This window comes from Mastigoproctus giganteus, chromosome 12, assembly GCF_048544385.1.
Source record: "Mastigoproctus giganteus isolate SK-2022 chromosome 12, ASM4854438v1, whole genome shotgun sequence".
Lineage (NCBI taxonomy): Eukaryota > Metazoa > Arthropoda > Arachnida > Uropygi > Thelyphonidae > Mastigoproctus > Mastigoproctus giganteus.
In genome coordinates, this window is record NC_143586.1 from 53,021,626 (window position 1) to 53,046,897 (window position 25,272).

A 25,272-nucleotide genomic window follows, 5' to 3' on the forward strand; every position below is an offset into this window, starting at 1 on the left:
AACTGTTACTGTTAGCCACTGATTACCACAAAGTTATTAATAAATTAAAGCGAAACAAAAAACCTACATAAGGATAACAATGTTTTCTTGGCTAACTTTTGCAACTTTTTCTGTTTATTTCATGTATTTATCACTAAGTAAATAATGTTTTTTAAAATGCATTTTCATAAATTACAAAAATGTTATTACTCATAACAGAAAAGCATTGTTTAAATAAATTACTGTACAAACATTCATTCTAATGCCAGTCACATTTGTCAGTCACTATCAAAATTTGGGGCTTTTTTTACATTTGTTGAATGGTGGTATCGTTCTCTTGAAGCATAGTCCATGTTTTCTTCAGTGATTTGAGCTGCAATAACATCAACTCCAGGATGAACTGGTGTAATTACAATCTGATCACTATCTGTTGGCTTACACCTTAAAAGTCAGAAGAGAGACTTCAGTAGGAATAAAATATGATAAAATATTTCTAAAAATTAAACTACAATATACATCATATATAACAAAATAATAATTTTTACTTACCATAGAAGAGGAAAGAAAAAAAAAAAAATGGATATTATAAAATGGTAAAAACAGTTGAAGGTTTCTAATGAGAACTTTGTTGCTGCATAATTCTGAACACACATTTATGGTTTTTACTGCTATATATGATCATAAAACAAATTTCTCAGAGAAGAGTCTATTATAAAAAAAAAAAAAAAAAAAAAACTGAGCAAAAAGGTTCCAGAAGTGGATGGTATATATATATATATATCCTGTTATACTAATGAAATCATCATTAGACCTTAGGATGAGTGCAATGGACTTGAGAAGCACTAATGTCTAACCAGTCCACAAAGGATATGTGTGAAATACAAAGGGTAACTAGACCAGTGAGATTGACTTCGCTGGTGGGAAAGGGCATGAAGTCTGTGGTTAAGATAATATACAGGACAATCTCAATGAGAATGGTATCCTTAATGGATCACAGCATGGGTTTTTGAAGGGAATGCCCATGCCTGATCAATCCAGTTAATTATTATGACAAAGTCATAAAACATTTGGATACAAGAAAACTTTTATATCATTTAACTTGACTTCAGCAAAGATATTGATATGGTTCCCGATAAAAAGCTACCATATAAACTGAAGCAAACTGGGATTACTGGTAAGGTCTTTCATTGGTTCAGGGGATGATCCAATGAGCAAATGTGAAAATAATAAAAAGATAAGAAACAGGAGGCAGAGTAGTCATAATGGACATTCCTTAGGATGGACCAGTGTAGCAAATGGAGTTCCTTCCTATGTCTAATATACTGTAATAACAAGAGAATACAGGAGAAACTGTCAGTCTGCTGAACTAAAGGTAGGAAGAATGGTTAACAACTAGAACCAAGCCATGTTACTTCAAAATGACTTGGATCAGTTGCAGAAATGGTCTGAAAAAATGGCAACTGAAGTTTAACACTTCTAAATGAAAGGTATCCCATGTGAGGAACAGAATTCAGAAGTTACTTATAAACTAGGAGGAGAGGAGTTGAAAATGGTTCAGGATGAAAAAGATGCAGGGATAATAACAACATGATCAGATATGAAATTTATGATGTAAACAAGCAGCTAGGAAGGCACATAGTACTCTCTCTATGATTTATAGATTTGCAAATATGAAGGACATCATTGTCCTTCATATTTGCCTTTCTGTATAAAATGGCGAGACTGCATCCTGAATATAATGCTGTTATTGTTGAGTTTTAGGCACGTTAGTGACAGCCCATATTCTGCCATTGTGTATTATGTCCACACAAGTGCATGTCATGGACTGATCTGCATGTTATGCAGGCTTAAAAATCTGGAATAACTCGTAGGGAAACCTACTCCCATTGCCTAGATCAGATAACTACAGCTTTGATTGAAAAATCTTTCAGAAATTCTTTCAGCCATCAATGGGATTCAGATTTCTCCAAATGAGTGACAACTAACAAACATACTATACTGTCATGGTGGATCTAGCAATGACTGATGTTTATATGAAGAACAGCTTTGAAGGTGCACAGTGCAAAGCTAGGCAACTGGACATCTTGGGAGGGTGAATGAAGGAGATATATTCTCACTGGTATATATGTGAGAAAGCCGAGAAGCACAAATATAAGATCTATGAGATCTCACAAAATTTTGGGCAGCATGTTGTACACCACTGGAATGAATTACTAGCCAAGGTGGTTATGGCAAGAGCTTGGTAAAGGTTTTTTTTTTTTTGTAATAGATCAAAACAGTCCCCTTCCTTGCATAATTTAGTCATTTCTAATATTATTAAGGTTGATATTATTACACAGTTTAATAAAAGTTTGATATTAAGACTTACCCAATACACTTTAGTAAAATACTCTTTAACCATGGAAGAAGCTTAAATTCTGCAACTCCTGAAAGCAAAAATTTATAATTACTCAGTACACATTCAGAATATTATGTTAAAGGATTTCTTACTAAACAATTCTTCTTTTCTAATAACTAATCCTTAGTTTTTCAATCAAGTTCATAATTTAAATGAGGTGTGTACATGGCCCCAAAGGGGATTAAACGAATGAGGGAGATATATTCTTACTTGTGAGAGAGAAAGAAAAAACACCACTGGTTATACATAAGCAGCCTCACACTTGTGTTGCCATATTTTTTGCAACTTTTAAGTGCAATGTTTTATCGTATTTCTAACCCTACAGCATTACACTACTTGGCTGCTATGTGACTTGTTTTCTCTGCTTTTCATGATGCCATCTGTATTATGTCTGTACAAGTATATGTCATGGATTAAAAATGATGTCATTAAAAAAATATGAGATCAACATGATGATATCGATGGGTCAACTGTTGATGATCCTGCTCAGGTAGCTAACAAACTAAATGAATATTTTGAATCGACATTCACACATGAGGAGTTATTTAGCGAGGGGAAAGCCAGACGTGTATTCAACTCAAGCAGTAAGCTAGAGAATCTTGTAATAACTGAGAGTAAAGTGGAGGAGAAATTGTTGAAGATAAACACAAGAAAGGCACCTGGGGTGGATGGGATCTATCCAGTTATAGTCAACGAGGCAGCAGAGGAAGTAAGCAAACCCTTAGCCATAATTATGAGAGCTTCCTTGGACTCAGGGGAAGTACCCACAGACTGGAGATGTGCAAATGTGACCCCAATTCACAAAGGAGGATCAAAGGCTGACACAAGTAATTATAGACCTGTGAGTTTAACTTCTGTTCCAGGAAAATCAATGGAGGCACTAGTTAAAGAAGCACTGCAGGATCATTTAGACAAGACTTCAGTTATAGCTCGGACACAGCATGGTTTTGTTAAGGGGAAGTCTTGCCTGACCAATTTGATTGGATACTATGATGCAGGGAATAACTTTGATATTATATACTTGGATCTTAGAAAGGCTTTTGATACTGTTGCACGTGGAAGACTGCTGCACAAATTGGAGCAGTGTGACATTGGAGGCAAATTGCTGCTATGGATAAAGGGGTGGCTGAGGGGGAGAAGACAGAGAGTGGTAATCAATGTTATTAGTGGAGTCCCTCAGGGCTCAGTGTTGGGTCCATTATTGTTTTCTGTATTCATAAATGATATTGATGATGGTATATCAAGCTTAATGTCGAAGTTTGCAGACGATACAAAGGTAGGCAGGGCTGTCAAGGACACTACTGACACTATGCTGCTGCAACAGGATCTGGAAAGGTTGAGCAGATGGGCTGAGAGGTAGCAAATGAAGTTTAACATTGACAAATGTAAAGTACTACACATGGGAAACAGCAACCCCAGAGCAACATATCAACTCTGTGGTACTACACTGACAGTGGTAGAGAATGAAAGGGACCTGGGAGTGGTTGTGCAGGCAGATATGAAGTTCTCTGGGCAGTGCAGATGGGCTGCAAGAGTAGCTCATGGTGTATTGTCAATGATATATAGGAATTTTTCTAGCAGGGATAAGGAGGTGATTATTTCCTTGTATAAGGCAATGGTCAGGCCACACCTAGAGTACTGTATACAGGTCTGGAGGCCTTATTTCAAGAAGGATGTAGAGCTGCTGGAACGAGTACAGAGAAGGGCAACAAGATTAGTGAATGGAACAAAGGGGTGCTCTTACGAAGAAAGGCTTAAGTTTTGCAAATTACAGTGTCTGGAGACTAGGCACCAGCAAGGTGATCTGATAGAGGTGTATAAAGCCTTGAATGGTTTGAGCATGCTCAATGCTGATGGGATTCTTCCTCTCGCTCAGAATAATCACCTGAGAGGGCATAAATTCAAATTGAGGAGAGACAGATGTAGGATAGACGTGCGGAAATTTGCCTTTAGCCAGCGGGTGGTTGGTGGAACAGACTTCTATCCCTTGTTGTGGAAGTTGATAGCCTAAATAAGTTTAAGGCTCAGCTGGACAGGTATTTTGAACGAACAGAGGGGTGAAGTGGAAGTGGGGTTTTTTTTTTTTTTTTTTTTTTTTTTGGCTGATGCTGCATGAGCTTGCTTTCTTGCATCAAATGCCTCTACTAATGCTAATGCTCAAAAAACTACAAGATGGAATACAATTTAGATTGCAAATAAATAAATAAATAAAAAAAAATGCTAAGTAATTCAGAGCTACAACTAAGCGCTATTGACTCTAATCTCACCAAGCCCTGCTCCCACAAAATTACAACACAGAAATTAAAGTTTCTTCTCTCTTGGCAATCACAGTTATTAAAGTACCACAGGTTTAATAAGCTTTTGTTTGGGACTATCAAAAGAGTGTTTAATCCATCACAATTATGGCCAAACGTTTTTGCACCACTGATTTTATCAACATTCAAAATCTATCTACTTAATTAATGCCTATGAAATAACATTATATAACTAATAACTCACCCGAGACTGCTACTAACCTCGAAAAGTTCCTGGATTTGCTTGGCCAATATAGAACCAAATAAGAGCCATTGTCAAAATGGCAGCAAGAGAATAACCCCAGTGGACAAGAAACATTATTACCATCTTCACTACAGCCTAAATAATAAAGGACAAATACAAATATCTATATTAAATATCACATATTGAATTTCATTGTATTAAACTGCAATAAATTCTAAACTTAGACTATATATTAAGAACCACCTTCAGTTTTCTAAAAAGAAAATAGATATTTAAGAGTTAAAGGTATTATATAAACTTTTGATATGTTTCACAAGGTTCTCCACTGTCATGGAGAACCTTGTTGTAGCTGGTTTGGAGAAGGCTTGGTTCAAGTCCCATTGTACACTGGAAGAATTTCTGAATGCTTCAGAAATTGTGGCTGTAATTAGCTGACCTCAGGCAGAAGGAGGAGAGGCTTTCACCATTAGTTATTCTGAGTTTTCAGCCTGTAAAATATGCAAATTGGTCAGTGAACACTCACTTGTACAAGTGCAATATATGTCTATCTCTGATGCATCTAAAACCATAACTTTTGAGAATCTGCATTATTTTCCAGCCCTTCTTTCCATTATTTTTGGAAAGAAGGGCTGAAAGATATTTGTAATTGTTATGAGGAAAAATACATTTTCATTTGTGATGAAACATGAAAAAACAAAACAGCTAAAGACATACAAACAGTAATGTTATGTGTAACTATGTAAGGGGAGTTTGAACCCTTGCTAGTGACTGGAAAGGCCAATGTGGCTTTTATTTATGTCATATCATCTGCAAAATTGGGCAGTCTGTCCAATTTTGCAGATGACATGAAAGTTTGCAGGGTGGTTAATAACAGAAATCAGGTTATGATGCTGCAACGAGACCTAGAAAAATCAGCCAGATGGACTGAGAAGTAGCAATTGAGGTTTAACGTTGAAAAATGCAAACTACTGTGTATATGGGAAGCAGTAATCCCAGAATAACATACTTGCACCAAGTGGGTATGAGTATGTTATACTGGGAGTTTAACTAATGTACAAGTTAGTGCAATTGCGTCATTTCAGTACAAAGCCAACTACTTAAGTATTTATAAATTGGCATCATTAAGTATATCTCATATTGTGAATACTTTCATGAGTTGCCAATATATTGCACTACCTCCAATAAGTAATGTTTCACCATAGGAGAAGACTATTGTTACTTATTCTCAGTGGATACCATCACCCCGGCACTGTTTCAGAGCTTATTGGCTCCTCATCAGTGGGTGGGCAGGTACCCTGGTGTTGCAATGATGACAACCCAGTTGAGAAGTATAAATCCACAATATCATTGCAACACCAGGGTACATGCCCACCGACTGATGAGGAGCCAATAAGTTCCAAAACAGTGCCATATGGATGATAGTATCCACTGAGAATAAGTAACAATAGTCTTCTCCTAGGGTGAAGTGTTACTTATTTATACTTATTTAAATATAGGGTGAAGTGTTACTTATTTGAGGTAGTGCAATATCATGGCAACTTGTTGTGTCACAATATGAGATATACTTAATGATGCCAATTTATAACTACTTAAGTAGTTGGCTATGTACAACAAGACTGCTGCAATAATTCAGACACAGCATGGGTTTGTTAAGGGAAAGTCTTGTCTGACAAATTTGATAGGATATTATGATGTGGTTACAAAGGAACTGGATGCAAAAAATAATTTTGATATCTATTTGGATTTCAGGAAAGCTTTTGACACTGTTGCGCATGAAAGACTATTGTACAAATTGGAGCAGAATGGTATTAAGGGTAAGCTGCTACAATGGATAAAAGGTTGGTTAAGTGGGAGAAGACAGAGGGTGGTAATCAATGGGTGCTGCTCTTCGTGGACTAATGTTATTAGTGGAGTCCCACAGGGTTCGGTGTTGGGTCCACTGTTGTTTTGTATATTTATCAATGATATTGATGAAGGTATATCAGGCTTAATGTCGAAGTTTGCAGATGATACAAAGATTGGCAGGGTTGTTAATGACAGTAATAGCAGTATGCTACTGCAACAGGATCTAGATGATTTGGGCAGATGTGCTAAGAAGTGGCAACTGAAGTTTACCCTTGACAAATGCAAAGTACTGCATATGGGTAGAAGCAACCCCAGGGAAACGTACCAACTGTGTGGTACTACACTTAAGGTAGTAGAAAATGAAAAAGACCTGGGAGTAATTGTGCAGGCAGATACGAAGTTTTCTGAGCAATGCAGACAGGCTGCCAGGGCAGGTCATGGGGTTTTGTCAATGATATATAGGAATTCTGCTAGCAGGGAAAAGAAGGTGATTATCCCTCTGTATAAGGCAATGGTCAGGCCACGCCTTGAGTACTGCGTACAGGTCTGGAGGCCTCATTTTAGGAAGGATGTAGATTTGCTTGAGCGTGTACAGAGAAGGTCAACAAGATTGGTGAGGGGAATGAAGGGATCCTCTTACCAAGAGAGGCTTAAGTTCTGCAAATTGCAGTGGCTGGAGACTAGGCACCTGCGCGGTGATCTGATTGAGGTATATAAGGCCTTGAATGGGTTGAGCACGCTGAATTCTGATGGATCCTTCCACTTGTTCAGATTACGAACCTAAGGGGGCATAAATTCAAATTAAGAAAAGACAGATGTAGAATAGATGTGCAGAAATTTGCCTTTAGCCAGTGGGTGATTAATTGCTGGAACAAACTTCCATCTGTCGTTGTGGAAGTTGATAGCTGAATAAATTTAAGGAGGAACTGGACAGGCATTTGGAGGGAATGGTGCGATTTTTTTTTTTTGGCTGATGCTGCATAAGCTCATACACATGCTTTCTTGCAACACATGCCGCCACTACTACTGGAATGATGCAATTGCACTAACTTGTACATTAGTCAAACTCTTTACATAACCTGAGGCTTTAGCCCTAAACTATACCGTTATACTGGGAATAATTGTGCAAGTAGACATGAAGTTCTCTGAGCAGTGAAGATGGGCTGTTAGGGCAGCTCTGGAGTGCCATCAAATATACAGAAATTTTGCCAGCAGGGCCAAGGAGGTAATTTTCCAGCTGCATAAGGCAATGGTTAGGCCAGGGCTGGATATGATAGAAGTTGTAGTGCTTAAAAGAACCTATAGATTGAGGCTTATGTTATTTTAAAATGTATAATAATTGTTTGGAAGGTGTCTTTCCCTAGACATGGAAGATTGCCCAGTTGAAGTTGATTATAAAAAGCCCTCCCTGATTGACCAGCTGGTGAAATCCGGCTTGTATTGCCCAATCACTTTATTACCTATTTTAGCAAAAGTCTATGGAAAGGCATTAGCTGATTAATGATTAGTTATGAAGAGAATAATGTCCTCAGAAAATCAGTATGGTTTTAAAAAAAGGGAATAATACTGTGGGGACTAATGACATTAAGCATACAAGATCTGACAATTTGTTAGACAAATACAGGACCATGCTGAAGAAATGCCGCAAGTTATGTCACATCTATGTGTCTGCAATTCCGCCCAGGCACAATAGGAGGAATTGTATGCTGAAAACCTTGTGGATTAACTCAAGACATGGACTCTGCAAGACTTTTTGGGGGGAAATTTCTATCAGTTTGGCCTGCACTTGTAGGTAGAAGGAATCTGTTTTGTAAAGACGGGATACACTTAAACAAAGGTGGTGCATTTTTGCCAGTATTATTGAGGATACCTTAAAGATTCAGGGAAACTGCTAGTTTGGGAAGAAAACGGTAATATAGATAATTGTTTATCTGATAATATTGGTCAAAGTAACACTTGCACTTACCTCAAGAGTTCTAGTTTGTTACCGCAACAGAACATATTGAGGGCAGAAATGTTTCAAATGAGCGGGCAGCTAATGACAGGAAAGTGAGCTTAAATAACTTTAAGGGGTGTGTCAGGGTAGTTAACTATACAAGAATACTAAGTCTTAATTGTTTATACAATAATGTCAGAAGTGTCATCAATAAAATGAGTGAATTCGAACTGCTGGTTAGGACAAGTATTGCTGACATAACAGGGCTTACAGAAATGTGATGCCACCCGGAGATAGGGGATGATGAGTTTCAGTATGGTATGTACAATGTATTTAGGAAGGATAAGGAAGATAGAAGGGGTGGTGGGGTCATGCTTCTTAACAAAAGCAGCCTGAGTGCAACGAAAGCTTTCCCAGATTCAGGCGTTTTGCATGCTAGTATAGCAGGGGTCGGCAACCTGCAGCTCTTTAAGCATGTAACTGCGGCTCTTTAACTTTTAGCACACATGAAGCAAAGTTTGAAATGGAGTTAGAAGACTTAAAAATAAAGGACATAATATGGAGTGCAAGACCAAAATGCCTTAAAACTGAAATTGAGGATTTGGAGAGGCAAAAGGCTGCCCTTGCAATTCTACATAAATGGATGTCGATGGATGAGTTAAAAAAGCAAGACCAAATTGTGTTACATGACTGGTGTAGCTTACCGGACACACATAAATTTGAAAATATTTGAGTTCAGACTTCTCTCAGTTTTTGGTTCGAAGAATTTCTGCTGGCAAATGTTTTTGAACATTAACTATATTAAAAATAAATCAAGAAACCATCTGAACAATGAAAGTCTCTCAGCATGCTTAAAGATAAAAATTACAGCATACTTCCCTTATGTTGAGATACTCGCTCAAGATGTTCAGCAGCAAAAGTCACTAATTAGAAATACAGTCCATTCCGGTTATTTGGGACACATCGGGACTAGTGCATTTTGGCCCGATTAAGCGGCTGCCCCAATTATCCGAAGTTTCACATAAATAGTTAAAAATACAATGTACCCCCCCCTTTACAATTGGTTCACTGTACAATCAAATCACGTTACGACAAACTCAACATAGTAAAGTACCGTTCACTATACGACGTGCAGTAAGCGTCAGTCACTGTGATCACATTTGTGAATTGAATTTTAATTCTATTAAACAGCAATTCTAATTAGTGAAAATAGGAGGAACACTATCCACAGGCTATAAAAGTAAAGACATATTAAGGACAAATTTAGCCTTTATTACCTTACCAATTAAAAAATTAAATGATACTTGAAAATCGGAATAATTAATACGTACTGTAATATGCACATACGAACTAGTTGACAGTTCTGTTCACTGACATTTGTGGGTGAGGAATAAAATTTAAAACAGTAAAAAGATAAGCAATCAATAAAAAAAAAAAACGGCACACACAAATTGCAAATAACACAATATGCGTAAGTAAAAATGGAGTAACGAGTTATGAAGCTTTAAAAATAGGAATAAAGAGAAGATCTGAAAATTAATTGTTTTATATGATCGAAGATTTCTTGGAAGTGTAAACACATTTCACCATAATAACCCACAGAATTCCAGCTGTCGGTATTATCACAAATTCAGTAAGATCGCGTTTACTGTCCATTTATGATAAAATTCACTAACAGAAAAGCCCAATAAACAGGTGACCGCTAATTTTTTTTTATTGTTTTATGGTTGTGACCTCCAGAATTTCGACTGAACCACATGGTTCAGTTGGAGACAATCGTAGGGTAATCTCCAGTGCTGTGGTCTCCTGCCCCAATTAAACGAAGTAAACCCTGGCTATTTTCTCAATTGGTTTCTGTTTTTTAAGATTTTCCCCAAATAAACAGCTGCCCCTATTAACCGGTGGCCTAAATAACCGGAATCTACTGTATTATTAATAAATAATATTTCAAAATATATATTTTTTTAATAAAAGACATTCCCACTATTCCATTTATTAAACTCCCCCCCCCCCTCAAGCTTGAGCTGAAGTGCAGCTCTTCACTCAAAAAAGTTGCCAACCCCTACAGTATAGAATCTATATGGTGTGAGATAGTTGGAAGCAAAAGTATAATGAGAGTGATAGTAATCTACAGGTCAGGTGATTATGAGAGCCTCTACATGCAAATGAAATGTGCAAGTAAGCATAAATGTCTTATTACATGTGATTTTAATTTGCCTCTAATTGATTGGAGCAAATGGGAAGGAAACTCCACATGGAGGACAAAATTTTTAAATCAACTAGATGATTGCTATTTGTATCAACATGTCAGGGAAAGTACTAGAGAAAAGAATACTCTAGACCTCATCATCCCCCACGAACTAGATGACATAATAGGGCTGATAGTACAGGAACCAGTAGCAGGAAGTGATTATGGAATTCTACGGTGGACGACGAAGAGAGGTAGCAGTTGTTAAAGGCAAAGGAATGGGTTATAATTTCAGGAAAGGAAATTATGACAGCTTAAGTTGCTACATGGCCTCTATTAACTGGGTAGATATCTCACAGAGAACAAATACAACTGAATTATGGTATACCTTTAAAACATTAATCACAGAAGCCTTAAACGCTTATATACCATTAAAAAAATACTCCACGAGGAGAATTCCAAGTTGGATGAATAATGAAGTTCCCAGATTACTTGAGCAGAAAAAGACAGCATGGAAAAGTTACAGAGCAATAAGAAGTACTGAAGCCTGTAACAGCTACAAACTGATCTGTAACAATGCCACAGAAATGGTTAAGCTGGCAAAGGCAGATTATGAGAAATAGCTGGAAAAGAGAGCAAAGAGGGGGGGGGGGGAGATAAGCAATTCTTCACATATATAAATGCAAAGAAGAGAAGGACAAACCAGATCGGACCCTTATGTAAGGGATGTAGGATAGTATTAGTTACTTTGCATCGCTATTTACAGAAGAAAAACCTTTTACATCAATGAGAAATTATGGAAGTGAAGATGAAAAAAAATGAAATTTTGCATGTTTATTTAATGAAAAATGGTTCGAGCCTACAGGCCAATAAGGCTCCTGGGATTGATGGCATATACCCTATAATCTTAAGGGAGACGGCAAGTGAGTGCATTGAACCATTGAGGCTAATAATGAGAGCATCATTGGACTCGGGAGTGATTCCGTTGGATTGGAAAAGTGCCAATGTATCTCCATACAAAGTTGTACATAAGGGTAGTTCTAAGAGTGAAGTGGGAAATTACCAGCTGGTCAGTCTAACTTCAGTAGTAGGGAAAATCATGGAGACAATGATCAAGGGTGGAATTCAGGATCACTTAGATAGAAATGGAATTCTGAAGGATATGCAGCATGGTTTTGTAAAGGGAAAATCATGTTTAACTAATCTGGTTAGCAATTTTTACCGGGTTCTGAAGAGCTGGACTTAGCTGTTTATTTGTTTGTTATTTGGTTTTTAGGATCATTAGCAACTAAGGCCATATTGCTCCGGGAATATGTGGTGGTCATTCCCTGAACCTTTCCGCATCCTCCGTATTTGGTGGGCACGGGCTCAAACCCCGGTCTAATCAAGAAGCGTGTGCTACGCACTGCTGCTCCTGCTCACCTGGCTATGGAGGTGCCACTGGACTTAGGGAATAATTTTGACATTGTTTATTTGGATTTCAGCAAAGCATCTGACTCAGTCCTACATGAGCAGTTACTTTATAAGCTGGAACAGGTTGGAATCACAGGGAAAATCCTTACATGGATAGTTGAATGGCTTCAGGGCAGGAGGCAGAGAGTTGTGATAAATAGTTTTTCCTCAGATTGGGTTGATGTAAGAAGTGGGGTTCCCAAAGGATCCGTATTAGGACCACAGTTGTGGTCCTAATACGGATCCTTTGGACTAGTGGATAAATTGTTAAACTGAAAAAAAAAAAAAAAAAAAAGGCAAAGGAAGCCCACACGAGAAGCACAGCAAATTACGAAAAAGTTTACCAGTGAAACTACGTTACGAACATTTTTTACGGCATCAGAACTTCCAATATGACTGTTTGTGATTTACTTAGTTAATTCAATTAATGATTCTAAAGAAAAAAGGTCAGGTTACCCCCCCCCCTCCACTTCAGGATGGTTTCAAGCTCCAGTGGGATTCAACTTCTACTCCAGACTGATAACATCCACCGTCTGTTTACCAAGCGAGCAACAATACAAATGCCGTTATGGCAAAGTACTTTTACCGGTTAATTTCATCAAACTTTTGTGGCGCCTCCATAGCCACGTGGGAAGGAGCAGCAGTGCGTAGCACATGCTTCTTGATTAGACCGGAGTTCGAGCCCATCACCACCAAATACGGAGGATGCGGAAAGGTCAAGGAATGACCACCGCATATTCCCGAAGCAATATGGCCTTAGTTGCTAATGCTCCTAAAAACCAAATAACAACAACAAACTTTTGCATGCTTCTCGTGCAAGCTTTCTTTACCTTAGCCCAGATAACTTTTATTCAGTGTTTAAAAGTTATTTTTCAAACAGAAGTATAGTTATTAAAACTAGATACACTGAGATAATTTGTATAATAAGCAGACGATGCTACCCTCAAGGCTCAGTGATTGGCCCCTTTGCATGGAACATAGTAATGTATGACTTTCTAAAACGAAATCCTAATTTATAATTTACAGCTTATACTGATAATCTGGCTGCCTTGGTCTAGGAAATTCAAGGTCCGAAACAGAGTTACATGCCAGTAAAATGTTAGAAAAGTTAATACACTGGAATAGGGTGTATAAACTTGAAATATCTTATAGGAAAAATAGTCCTTGTGTGCTTAAAGGATGGCCAAACATGAATGGTAATCTCCATAGTTAGAGCACAGAGAATCTCCCTGTGTCATGTTAAGGTTGTTAGGTACGTAGGTTGTTTGATTTGTATCTGGAAGAGCACATGTTCTTTACTTAGCATGTTAAGTTTCTTAAAAATAAGATAAGATCATTGTATGCTAAGCTCAGAAGAATTAAGAGATAACTGGAGTATAAAGGGAAGATCAATAAATGTTTTATGATTGCTTATTTATCTCCATAGTCACATATGTTTCTAGAGCTTGGCTGCACAGAGCAGATAAGAGTATTATCCAACAACATCTAAATCAAGTGCAGAGATTTGCTCTTCTAAGTACAACTCGAGCTTGTAAGACAGTTTCAACAGAAGCTCTACAGATGCTTGCCGGGAGATTGCCTGTGAATTTTGTCTTTTCTGGTATGATGTATTCAATGAAGAAAAATATATCTGCCATTGTATTAAGAATAACATCTGATCCTGATTCAAGTCGATTGTATGCAAGAAACGACAAAGATAGAGAGAAAAGGATATTAACTAAATCACATGCTTTATGGCAAAAGAGATGAGATGAGATGAAAGTATTAAGGGGAGGCAAACCTATAATCTTTTTGCTTAGAGTAGATATTATTGATGTAAAGAAAAGACAATGGCATCATGGCTCCAGTTTGGTATGCATGCAGCTTTCTTATTAACCAAACATGGACTGCCATTAAGCTTATGTCAATTAGGCTTATTGATAAATACTAGCTGTACCTGTGGAGAGGAAGAGATATCAATACACGTGATGCTCGATTTTTCTGAGAATGCAGATTTAAGATTATCACTTGGAAGTCTGAATCGCAAAAAATTATGGTTGATGTTTGTTAATAAAAGATGTTTAACACATTTCAATAATTTTGTTTATAATGTTCTCAAGCAAAGGATATTATTAAGAACTAATAGTAGAGCCCCGCCTTCTAGTTCTGATTCACTGGGATAAGTGGAGAAATAATCTCAAGGCTCAACTTCTTATATGGGGGCTTAGTAGTCTTATCCTCCCTTTGACCTTATTTAAGATTTAATTAAGTTAATTATTCATTTAATTTATTTTAATGGCAATAACTTCTATTTTTGTCCTAAGAAAGTCCTGAGACATCCACGGATGTACTTCAGTCCGGGGAGTGGGTATCAAAGGTACTTTAAAAGGAATGGAATGGTTAGGCCATGTCTTGAGTACGGCATACAGGTCTGGAAACCTAATTTTTGGAAGGATGAGTGGATCTGTTGGAAGGGTAATGTAAAAATAACAAGATTAGTCAAGGATACAAAAGAGTACTCTTACCACAGAAGTCCTTAGTTGTGCAAATTGCTGAATTTGGAAACTAGACACGTGAAGGAGACTGGATTGAAGTATTTAAGGCCCTAAATGGATCGAGTAAATTAAATGCCAATGGCTTCCTTACTCTTGTTCAGATGGTTGTAGGATAGATGTGTGAAAAATTTGCTTTCAGCCAGACAGAGTGATTGATTGTTGGAACAAACTTCTATCTGGTGTTGTGGAACAACTTTAAGGAAGAATTAGTCAAAATTATTAGAGGGGATGGACAGATGAAGAGTGTGTGTGTGTGTGTGTGTGTGTGTGTGTGTGTGTGTGTGTGTGTGTGTGTGTGTGTGTGTGTGTGTGTGTGTGTGTGTGCACGCGCGCTAGATAAACTTGTTTTCTTTCATTTTCCACTACCAATACTAATTTAGTCCTACATATGAAAAAAAAAAAAAAAGAAGATAAAAATTACAGACCACATATAAGTATTACAAATAAGTATTACCCCTAATAATGCTATCCACCTGTTACAAATGACCGAATACCAGCTCCTTGATTTGCTACTAATTTCAGGCCATTGTGGTTTTTCTGTAAGTAGACATGAAAAGCAGTGACAATTTCAAAAATGTAATACAAGGCAAATACTTTTTTTTATTTTCCAATAAAGATATTGGCTCTTTAACAGATAAACAAAAGGTTTATAGCATTAAAAAACTGATACCTAAGTAACATACAGATGATACACTCTTTTGATTAACAAGGAAATAGGAGATGTAAGTTTTCCATAAGAAAAAAGTCAAATTATCACTGACTTGCCAGGTGTTACACTGATGGCATCTTGTCTCCCAATGATCATCTAATGGCTATCTGGGGAGCAGAATCACACTACAAATAAGTAAAATTATATTTCTCTTTGGGGAATTGCTGTTTATTTGTCGAGTAGCACTGAGCAACTTATGGTGATAGCCTACTATCTTGTAAAAAGAAGTCTTTTTTACAAACACGCTTTTGTTTGCTACTGCCTATTGATAAAAAAAAACATGTTTAAATAAGAGATTATAAAGAGCAGATAAACAAACAAAAAAAAAAAAAAAAACCCAAAATATTGTGTTACTCTGATACAAACTTATAACCAAATAAAATGCTCCAGTGACATTCTGACAATGGAGTGTTTTGTTAATGAAATTATCTCTTCTCTCTGAAGGATATCAGCTTGCCTCAACTTGGTTCTTTCTCCAGCCTTTTGGTTGATGCAACTTATATATATGTATGTATATGCATCTATATAATAATTTGCATATAGGGGATCCTCGTTATCCGAGGATAATTGGTTCCAGAAAATTCCAATTAAAACGGATCCTTAAAATGGAGACCAAATTTTGTAATGTTTATTATTTAAATAAAATTAAATGCAACTAGGCATAATATTTTAAGATTCTATATCAATATAATAGTGTAGATATACTATAGACAACTCTTAAAAGAAAAACTACGGTAGTAGTGCAAAAGGTATAATTTCATCTGTATCTCATCCTTCACAACAAGTTGTCCATGTATTGCACTACCTGAAATAAGTAACATTTCACTAATAAAGACTATTATTACTTATTCTCGGTGGGTACAACCATCACCACCCACACAGCACTGTTTCAAGTGCTTGTTGGCCTTTCATCAGTGAAGGATGAGCACAATATGAGATACAGATGATATAATACCTTTCACACTACTACCGTAGTTTTTCTTTAATATTTGTCTATGGTGTATCTACACCAATATTATATAGTAATGTTTATTATGTACTTGTACATAGTAAAAAATGGATAAGAACTGAAAAATGAGAAAATTATTTTATCAGATTATTTATTATAATATGTTGCACAATGTAAGGTTAAGTAAAGTTTATTGAAGTTACACTATTTTTCAGTTGTACGAATAAAGAATGAATCTAGAGTTGTTAGTGTTTTATTTTTTTATGCCATATTTTTTCAGATAAAATTGTGTCGTAGCATTTAGTTATGCCTTTAACTTTGCGCTTAACTTTTGGTGCACGATCATGAAGATCATTCTCACAAAAAATATTCAAGTGCTGGGTCAATTTTCTCAAGGGAAAATTGAATTAATTCTTTAATTTTCAAATCCTTGTAACTGCAGGGACTCGGATAATGAATATTCGGATACCAGCGACCCCCTGTATATCCCTTCTGTCTGGAATGCTTTTTGAACTTGAATAACTCAAAAACTAAACAAGCTTTTGACCCAATTCCTTTTGCAATAGGTTTTATTTAGTAGTAAAATTGGGGATGGGGGTAGGGGTAGGGGCAAAACAATTTGCAGTAAAATTTTCCAACCGATTTTCAAAATCTCCATTATTTTTTAACAGTTCTGTTACAGTTTTGGAAACATATTTGCAATGCATACACTAGAATAATTGTAATTTTGTATGTGCAATAACAAATTTTTTTAAATACAGTCATATATGTAAAAAAATTATCAAATTGCATTTTTAGTCATTGTTTTTTCAGCCTTAAAACCTTTTTTGTCATTGTTTTTTAAATATATTTTATTACCTGAGTATGTTTCACCAACACGTTAGCCAGCAGTGAAGGGAGAGATTTTTGCAATTATTTTGATATTAATCTTTACTTCTTCTCTGAAACAGTTTTGGCGAAATGTTTGCCATGAATTATGACCACCTAATACTGTGTTGGGCCACCGTTTGCATGGATAACAGCCACTATTCACATAGGCATTGACTACCCTAGATGTCTGAAGATGTCCATAGGGATCTGCAGCCATGCTGCCTGCAAGGCTTTCCACAGTGTCAGAACAGATGGCGGTTGCATATCCATATGCCTCACTTCGTGTTTCAAAACATCTCACAGGTGTCTGTTGGATTAAGGTCAGGCAAAAATATTCAAGTGCTGGGTCAATTTTCTCAAGGGAAAATTGAATTAATTCTTTAATTTTCAAATCCTTGTAACTGCAGGGACTCGGATAATGAATATTCGGATACCAGCGACCCCCTGTATATCCCTTCTGTCTGGAATGCTTTTTGAACTTGAATAACTCAAAAACTAAACAAGCTTTTGACCCAATTCCTTTTGCAATAGGTTTTATTTAGTAGTAAAATTGGGGATGGGGGTAGGGGTAGGGGCAAAACAATTTGCAGTAAAATTTTCCAACCGATTTTCAAAATCTCCATTATTTTTTAACAGTTCTGTTACAGTTTTGGAAACATATTTGCAATGCATACACTAGAATAATTGTAATTTTGTATGTGCAATAACAAATTTTTTTAAATACAGTCATATATGTAAAAAAATTATCAAATTGCATTTTTAGTCATTGTTTTTTCAGCCTTAAAACCTTTTTTGTCATTGTTTTTTAAATATATTTTATTACCTGAGTATGTTTCACCAACACGTTAGCCAGCAGTGAAGGGAGAGATTTTTGCAATTATTTTGATATTAATCTTTACTTCTTCTCTGAAACAGTTTTGGCAAAATGTTTGCCATGAATTATGACCACCTAATACTGTGTTGGGCCACCGTTTGCATGGATAACAGCCACTATTCACATAGGCATTGACTACCCTAGATGTCTGAAGATGTCCATAGGGATCTGCAGCCATGCTGCCTGCAAGGCTTTCCACAGTGTCAGAACAGATGGCGGTTGCATATCCATATGCCTCACTTCGTGTTTCAAAACATCTCACAGGTGTCTGTTGGATTAAGGTCAGGCAAATTTGGAGGCCTATTTGGGTGATATCTTCACTGTGTTCCTCGAACCACTCATGCACAATGCCATGACACATTATCCTCTTATAAGATCCCACTTCTGTCTGGGGAAAAATTCAATGTGGCAGGGTGCATATGGTCTCCTAAGAGCTGCCAGTAGACGACACTGGTGAAACGTTAGTCCATACGCACAAGGGATCGGTTTTTTATACTTTAAATTTTATATTTTGAATTCTGAATATTTTAAACTTGATATAAAAATCCGAATATTCTATATTCGGTTTATACTGTGAGCTATGCAGCATAGTCCATTATGGATAGGAGTGATCACAATTCAGTGATTACTGAATTGTGTCCACCCCATTTGTAATGGACTATGCCACATAGTTCCAAGTATAAAAATCCAAACAGCTTCATACACTAGAGCAGTGGTAATTTGCATCTGGTCATGCAAGTCAAAGTGATAAAGTAGCAGTTATGGGATGTAGTCAAGATATCTCTGAGTTTCAAAAGGGCACGATTATGGGAGTTGATGTAATGGGTGCTTCCATATTGAAAAGAGTCTTGTCAGTTGCTCATGGCCCACTTTCATTAAAGTGTACAAAGAATGGTGTTGAGCTGTTAAAACTACCTCCCACCAACAGAACTGTAATGAATTACTCAAGGTGGCCATTTGTGGTGAGAAAAGGATGCAGCACATTGTACGGATTCAATAGAAGGTCACTGTGTAACAGCTGACATTGCAATACAATATGGGGAATGCAAGACCAATATCCCAAATGACAATGTGTCATACACTCAGACATATGGGGTTCCACAGCAGACGACCCAAGAGACACCCATTCCTCACTGCTGATAACTGTCAACGGCGAATGCTATGTTGTTAACAACATGCTGGCTGGGCACCAGGGGACTGGAAATGAGTGTGCTGGTTGGATGAGTCCGAATATCTGGTGCAATATGCCAACAGACACCTTCATGTGTGGCACAAGCATCATGAGTTCATAGGCCCATTGTGTATGGTGTCCAGGCAGGTGGTGGTGGTGGTAGTTGCTTAATATGGGGCATTTTTGCTGGAAAGAACTGGTGCGTATAGACAAATATTTCACTGGTAGGGTCTACAAGCAGCTCTTAGAATAACACGTGCATCGTGCCATGCTGTATTTTTTCCTGGGCAGAAACAGGATCTTCTGAAACAATAATGCACTGTGCCATCAGGCTCACAGTGAAGATATCACCCATGTTGACTGGCCTTCAAATTCACCTGAGCTTAATCCAATCAAACACCTGTGAGATGTTTTGGAACAGAAGTGAAGCATATGGACATGCAACTGTCATCTATTCCAACACTGTGGAAAGCCATGCAGGTATCATGACTGCAGAGATCTCTATGGAGTCTTCTGACATCCAGTGATGTGAATACCTAGGCAAATAGCAGCTGTTATCCATGCAAACAGTGGCCCAACATGGTATTAAGTAGGTGGTTATAACTGAGTGAGTGAGCAAGTGAGTAAAAATTACCAGAGAGGTAAAATAATAAAACATGGTCACCACAGTATATTTCTACAGATCACAAAACTACATTAGAAATGTCTCTGTACTGGAAAACACAAATTTTAGACTGCTTATAACCTAAAAGCCAGAAAATCCAGTCTTCAAAATTAACTAGGCAAGGATTGCCTTCTTCAAGGATGATTTCACAACTGGCCGAGAAGAACCCAGGTCAGCAGGGCCAGTGCAAGTGGGTGTGCAGGTTGTGCATTGCACAAAGGCACCAGTTAAAGAGGGGTGCCAAATTGGGTTTTAAATAATAATAATAATAAATAAAATGTAAATATATAAAAAATAAGAGTATATAAAATATAAATGTATGAAATATCTGAAATAGTTATGTAATAAATATGTAAAGGAGGCGTTTTTGATTGAGTGCGAAGGTATATAAAGGGCTGCTCTTACGAAGAAAGGCTTAAGTTTTGCAAATTACAGTGTCTGGAGACTAGGCACCAGCGAGGTGATCTGATAGAGGTGTATAAAGCCTTGAATGGTTTAAGCATGCTCAATGCTGATGGGATTCTTCCTCTAGCTCAGAAAAATCACCTGAGAGGGCATAAATTCAAATTGAGGAAAGACAGATGTAGGATAGACGTGCAGAAATTTGCCTTTAGCCAGCGGGTGGTTGGTTGGTGGAACAGACTTCCATCCCTTGTGGTGGATGGTTGATAGCCTAAATAAGTTTAAGGCTCAGCTGGACAGGTATTTTGAACGAACAGAGGGGTGAAGTGGAAGTGGGGGTTTCTTTTTTTTTTTTTTGGCTGATGCTGCATAAGCTTGCTTTCTTGCATCAAATGCCTCTACTAATGCTAATGCTCATATGCATGAGGTGTTAGCCAAACATGAAAACAGTAGCTCGAGATGAAAAACAGCCCTTTACACACGTATTACAAACAAAATTTTTTGTACGATCAAAATAATTGATAATAAATTATAATTACATGCATAATTAACATGACTAATAAGAGTTGGCAATTCATAGTATTTTTTGGTAACTATATGCTGGTATCATAAAAATGCAAACATGTCAAACGAATTATTAAATTCAGTAATTCTTACAAATTATAATAAATGTTGTACTAAACTTGTTTTGTATTAACCAAAAATAATAAAAAAATTTAAATCAATACAAATTGATCAGTTAAATTGTTGATATTTCATATAATTTGACATTTGTGGCAGCCATATTGATTTATTACACATACACACACAAAATACTTTCTAGGCACTGTTATCAAAAAGTGATATTTTACAAATTGGAGCAGAATAGTATTAATGGTAAGTTGCTACAATGGATAAAAGGATGGTTAAGTGCTAGAAGACAGAGGGTGGTAATCAATGGATGCTGCTCTTCTTGGACTAATGTTAGTGGAGTTAATGATTTTAGTGGAGTCTCACAGGGTTCGGTGTTAGGTCCACTGTTGTTTTGTATATTTTTCAATGATATTGATGAAGGTATATCAGGCTTAATGTCGAAGTTTGCAGATGATACAAAGGTTGGCAGAGTTGTTAATGACAGTAATGGCAGTGTGCTACTGCAACAGGATCTAGATAATTTGGGCAGATGGGCTAAGAAGTGGCAACTGAAGTTTAACCTTGACAAATGCAAAGTACTGCATATGGGTAGAAGTAACCCCAGAGAAAAGTACCAACTGTGTGGCACTACACTTAAGGTGGTAGAAAATGAAAAAGACCTGGGAGTAATTGTGCAGGCAGATATGAAGTTTTCTGAGCAATGCAGACAGGCTGCCAGGGCAGGTCATGGGGTTTTGTCAATGATATATAGGAATTTTGCTAGCAGGGAAAAGGAGGTGATTATCCCTCTGTATAAGGCAATGGTCAGGCCACGCCTTGAGTACTGCGTACAGGTCTGGAGGCCTTATTTTAGGAAGGATGTAGATTTACTTGAGCGTGTACAGAGAAGGGCAACAAGATTGGTGAGGGGAATGAAGGGATCCTCTTACCAAGAGAGGCTTAAGTTCTGCAAATTGCAGTGGCTGGAGACTAGGCACCTGCGCGGTGATCTGATTGAGGTATATAAGGCCTTGAATGGGTTGAGCACGCTGAATTCTGATGGAATCCTTCCACTTGTTCAGATTACGAACCTAAGGGGGCATAAATTCAAATTAAGAAAAGACAGATGTAGAATAGATGTGCGGAAATTTGCCTTTAGCCAGCGGGTGGTTAATTGCTGGAACAAACTTCCATCTGTCGTTGTGGAAGTTGATAGGTTGAATAAATTTAAGGAGGAACTGGACAGGCATTTGGAGGGAATGGTGTGATTTTTTTTTTTTTTTTTATGAGCTGCATAAGCTCATACATTTGCTTTCTTGCATCACATGCCACTACTACTACTACACTAAAATGCGTGCCAAAAATGAGTACTTTATACACGGTCGTAAGAAAAATGTTATAAAATAATAATAATAAAATTATTTTTTAATAATACATTAAATTAAACAATTATGTTAATTTACATTATTTATGCAATTTTATAGAATATTTACTTATTACTGGGCACAGAGATTCATAGAAAAAGAATTGCAGGTTGTTATCAGCACTAATTGTTGATTTTCCGAGAACAGAAATCCATTAAAGATCTATTTTCTATATATATATATAGAGGTCAGAAATTGTCTTAGGTCCTTACTCGACATTTTTAGTTGGTGGAGTAAAAACATAAAGCAATTTTCTTTATCAAGCGTTATTGTTTTTGCTATTTAATATTTATGGTTGTTTATGTGAATTCCTATTAATTTCCCTCATGGTACATAAAATTTTATAATTTTTCCATTTCTCTTATTAGTTATAAGAATTGAAATTCAATTCAATTCAACTCAAAATAACAACAAAAGAATTACTGTAGTTCTGAATCCGGCATAATTTTTAAAATTTGAAAATTAATGCTTTTAATATAACGAAAATTGTCAAATAAGTAACACTTTTCAGAAATTCAGATCAATTTTCAAAATTTAAAAATTAAATTTACTTTGAATGACTATAATCTCTTCATTTTTATCTTGAGTAGCTATGAATTCTCTCGTACGGAAAAAAAATTCCAATTTCCTGCTCATTAAATAAAACTAATCCTATTTACCCTAGATGTATGAGGAAAAAAAATCAACAAAATTATCTGGTGCTCAAAATAAAAAACAGAAGGCACAATGAGAGAAATTGTGCAACCAACTGTCTGGTTCTTTAAGAAAATTCTTAGAAACCTCAGAAAAAAGAAATACTGAAAAAACACCACCATGTTCTGAAATTTTTCATTCGTCTGAAGAAGGAAGTGAACAGAAGCACAAGAACAACGGAGTGTGCCATTGAAGTTCACTGTTATTCTTTCAGAACTGATTGATCAAACAGAACCAGAAAAAACAGGTGCTGACGAGGCTAGTAGGAGTCAGAAGTGTTCAAAGCCGCTAAGTGGATTTTCTTATTTATTGATCTGAAATTGTTTTTCTAAAACTTTTGATTTAAATTTAGTACTATAGCGTTATTTTGTGACTTTCTGATTAATCTGGTGTATTTATTCTTTACTCGGCCTTGTAATTGCATAAAAGTATCGGTAAGGGTATCAAAATCCACGTGTTACAAGTTGCAGCTCCACTGAACGAGAAGTTTTTTAGCCATATTTAGCCGCTTTATTGACCAATTGTTACATCAAATTATTTTCTATAAGTAGCTTATAGACCTAGTCAGGATCCTTAGTTTATTCTGAACTGAGACAGCAAGATTTGGAAGTTAATTAATACTTAAGTGTCCGTAGATTTACCATTCGTAACTAGCCGCCATTGTTATACAAGACAACGTTATATCCTGAACTAGATAGCGTAAGCATAGTATAGTATAGTATATAATATAACATTGTCAATTAATCAGTAAAATCTATTAATCTTGTTAAACTTCATTGTCAATTAAATTGTACTTTTAACTAAATACATATAGCGACTTAGATTACAAATGTACCATAATTAATTAATACATAATTCGATATGGAAGTTATATAAACGGAACTCGTAGATGATACTCTATACTGAAAAATATATATAGCATTATAACTGTGTTGGGATACAAGTTTAGGGTTATAGTTCTGCACTGAAATTGAAATTTTATTGAAATTAAATCGAAATCATGACTCAGACCAGAGCAGCAAAGCAAAAGGCTCAAGCTAATGGGAGTGCTGGGGCTCAGGGGAGAACTGAGGGGGGGCAGTTGCCCTCTGAATCACAGCCTTTTAAAATGCACTGCTTGCATGATGTTTGTGGAGCAATCGGGTACAGGACATGATATTGCCATGGGGGATGTCTTTGTGTGTGTGCACGCGATGTAAGGATGTAACTCTGGCAGTAAGCTAGATAATCTTGTAATAACTGAGAGTAAAGTGGAGGAGAAATTGTGGAAGATAAACACAAGAAAGGCACCTGGGGTGGATGGGATCTATCCAGTTACATTAAAGGAGGCAGCAAAGGAAGTAAGAAAAAAACCCTTAGCCATAATTATGAGAGCTTCCTTGGACTCAGGGGAGGTACCCATAGACTGGAGATGTGCAAATGTGACCCCAATTCACAAAGAAAGATCAAAGGCTGACACAAGTAATTATAGACCTGTGAGTTTAACTTCTGTTCCAGGAAAATTAATGGAGGCACTGGTCAAAGAAGCACTGCAGGATCATCTAGACAAGACTTCAGTTATAGCTCGGACACATCATGGTTTTATTAAAGGAAAGTCTTGCCTGACCAATTTGATTGGATTCTATGATGCAGTCACAAAAGAACTGGATGCAGGGAATAACTTGATATTATAAATTTGGATCTTAGAAAGGCTTTTGATACTGTTGCACATGGAAGACTGCTGCACAAATTGGAGCAGTGTGGCATTGGAAGCAAATTGCTGCTATGGATAAAGGGATGGTTGAGGGGGAGAAGACAGAGTGGTAATCAATGGACACTGCTAATCGTGAACTAATGGGTTCAGTGTTGGGTCCATTATTGTTTTCTGTATTTATTAATGATATTGATGATGGTATATCAAGCTTAATGTCCAAGTTTGCAGACGATACAAAGGTTGGCAGGGTTGTTAAGGATACTACTGACGCTATGCTGCTGCAACAGGATCTGGAAAGGTTGAGCAGATGGGCTGAGAGGTAGTAGTAGTGGCATGTGATGCAAGAAAGCAAATGTATGAGCTTATGCAGCATCAGCCAA

The 25,272-nt window shown here is 36.8% G+C and overlaps 1 protein-coding gene across 1 annotated transcript in view; it reads right to left on the reverse strand.

Moving 5' to 3' along the window:
• Positions 1–249: 249 nt before the first annotated feature.
• The window catches only part of LOC150077062 (solute carrier family 12 member 8), a 179,950-nt gene continuing 154,927 nt past the window's right edge, over positions 250–25,272 (reverse strand). The window contains exons 12-15 of the mRNA XM_090386023.1: positions 15,286–15,368; positions 4,894–5,011; positions 2,348–2,405; positions 250–420 (exon numbers count right to left, since the gene is read on the reverse strand). Of these exons, the coding sequence (XP_090242149.1) occupies positions 258–420; positions 2,348–2,405; positions 4,894–5,011; positions 15,286–15,368 (422 nt within the window). The 3' untranslated portion in view covers positions 250–257. The remainder of the gene's footprint in view (positions 421–2,347; positions 2,406–4,893; positions 5,012–15,285; positions 15,369–25,272) is intronic.